The following is a 1,591-nucleotide window of genomic DNA, read 5'->3' on the forward strand; positions in this document are numbered from 1 at the left end:
ACCGAGGGTTGTGATCCCGTTGCCGTTGCCGGTCCCGGTCCGGTACGGGTGCGACACTGAGGGTTGCGATCCATTGCCGGTCACGAAAAAAGACAAAAAGGAAAAAAAAAAAAAGCTTACATCAGTATCAATTTGTGTTTCTTAGATTCAGGGTATGGCACCCAAGTTGTATCCATAATAGGGAGGTAAATTAGCCCTGCTTCCTCCAAGGTAACTGTGTTCATTTGGGAATATCTTCCTGTGGAGGGGATTAATTTACAGACTATAACCCAACTGGAGGAACATAAAGTTAATGCTTCCTTTTCCTCCTTCTCTAGAGGAAAGCCAGAGACATACCATCAAACCTCTGTATTCATGGGTTCCACATCTGTGGATAGCTAACTGTGGATTGAAAATATTCAGAAGAAAAAATTGCATCTGTACTGAACATGTATGGACTTTTTTTTGTCATTATTCCATAAACAATGCAGTATAGCAACGTTTTACATAGCACTTATGTTGTGTTAGGCATTATAAGTAATCTAGAGATGATTTAAAGTTTACAGGAGGACGTGAATAGGCTATATGCAAATACTATACCATTTTATATCAGGGACTTGAGCATCCATGGATTTTGGTATCCACTGGGGTCCTGTAACCAATCCCCCACGGTTACCAAGGGATGACTGTACTTTATGTAAGACAGAAAGACAGACCAACAGAAAGAAGGAAAGACAGGGAGAGAGAGAGAGAAAGGGAGGGAGGGAGGGTGGAAGGGAGAGAAACTATCACATGGGTTCTAACTGTAATGACTGAGATAAAAATTATCTTAGAACTTCAATATAATTCTCTCTATATCATCTTCATGCAGAGATGCAGCTTTCTGATCACATGCAGTTGGAAAGAGAAATATTTTTGGCCACCTTAACATCTGTGAAAACACCCTGTCCTGTTAATTCTCAAATAGCTTGTTTACAATTAAATGTACCCATAGTAGACAAGTGTGGAGTAGTCATGTGAAACACTGCAAGGATGTGCTAAAATCAGTTCTTAAGCAAGGCAACTTATTTAACTTGAAAAAGAAATGGAAGATGCTCCTGGTTGTTTACTTCCAAACTTACCTGTATGCACACTTGTGTGACTGATAGGATATGGTCCTTGAGGAGGTAGGAGGGAATGAGACCCAAAACAGAGGTGAAGGCAATGTCTTGTTCTACATCTTCAAAAATCATAGCCTGTGATAGGCAGAATTATAAAATGCCACCCCTTACTTCCAAACTTACCTGTATGCACACTTGTGTGACTGATAGGATATGGTCCTTGAGGAGGTCGGAGGGAATGAGACCCAAAACAGAGGTGAAGGCAATGTCTTGTTCTACATCTTCAATAATCATAGCCTGTGATAGGCAGAATTATAAAATGCCACCCTCCCTCAAGTTTCATCCCCTAATGTACACAACCTTGTATAATCCCCTTCCCTTGAGTGTGGGCAGGATGTGTGAATATGATGGGATATCACGTCTGTGATTATGTTACATTATATGGTAAAAGTGAAGGAATTTTGCAGGTGTAACATTATATGGTAAAAGTGAAGGAATTTTGCAGGTGTAAC

General features: G+C 40.4%; 1 protein-coding gene across 1 annotated transcript in view; it reads right to left on the reverse strand.

Annotated features, from left to right (window-relative positions):
- The window catches only part of ABHD3 (abhydrolase domain containing 3), a 57,891-nt gene extending 56,518 nt beyond the window's left edge, over window positions 1–1,373 (reverse strand). The window contains exons 1-2 of the mRNA XM_008580257.1: window positions 1,263–1,373; window positions 1,101–1,214 (exon numbers count right to left, since the gene is read on the reverse strand). Coding sequence (XP_008578479.1) covers window positions 1,101–1,214; window positions 1,263–1,373 — 225 coding nt within the window. The remainder of the gene's footprint in view (window positions 1–1,100; window positions 1,215–1,262) is intronic.
- Window positions 1,374–1,591: the final 218 nt, after the last annotated feature.

This window comes from Galeopterus variegatus, unplaced genomic scaffold (assembly GCF_000696425.1).
Source record: "Galeopterus variegatus unplaced genomic scaffold, G_variegatus-3.0.2 Scaffold2052, whole genome shotgun sequence".
Lineage (NCBI taxonomy): Eukaryota > Metazoa > Chordata > Mammalia > Dermoptera > Cynocephalidae > Galeopterus > Galeopterus variegatus.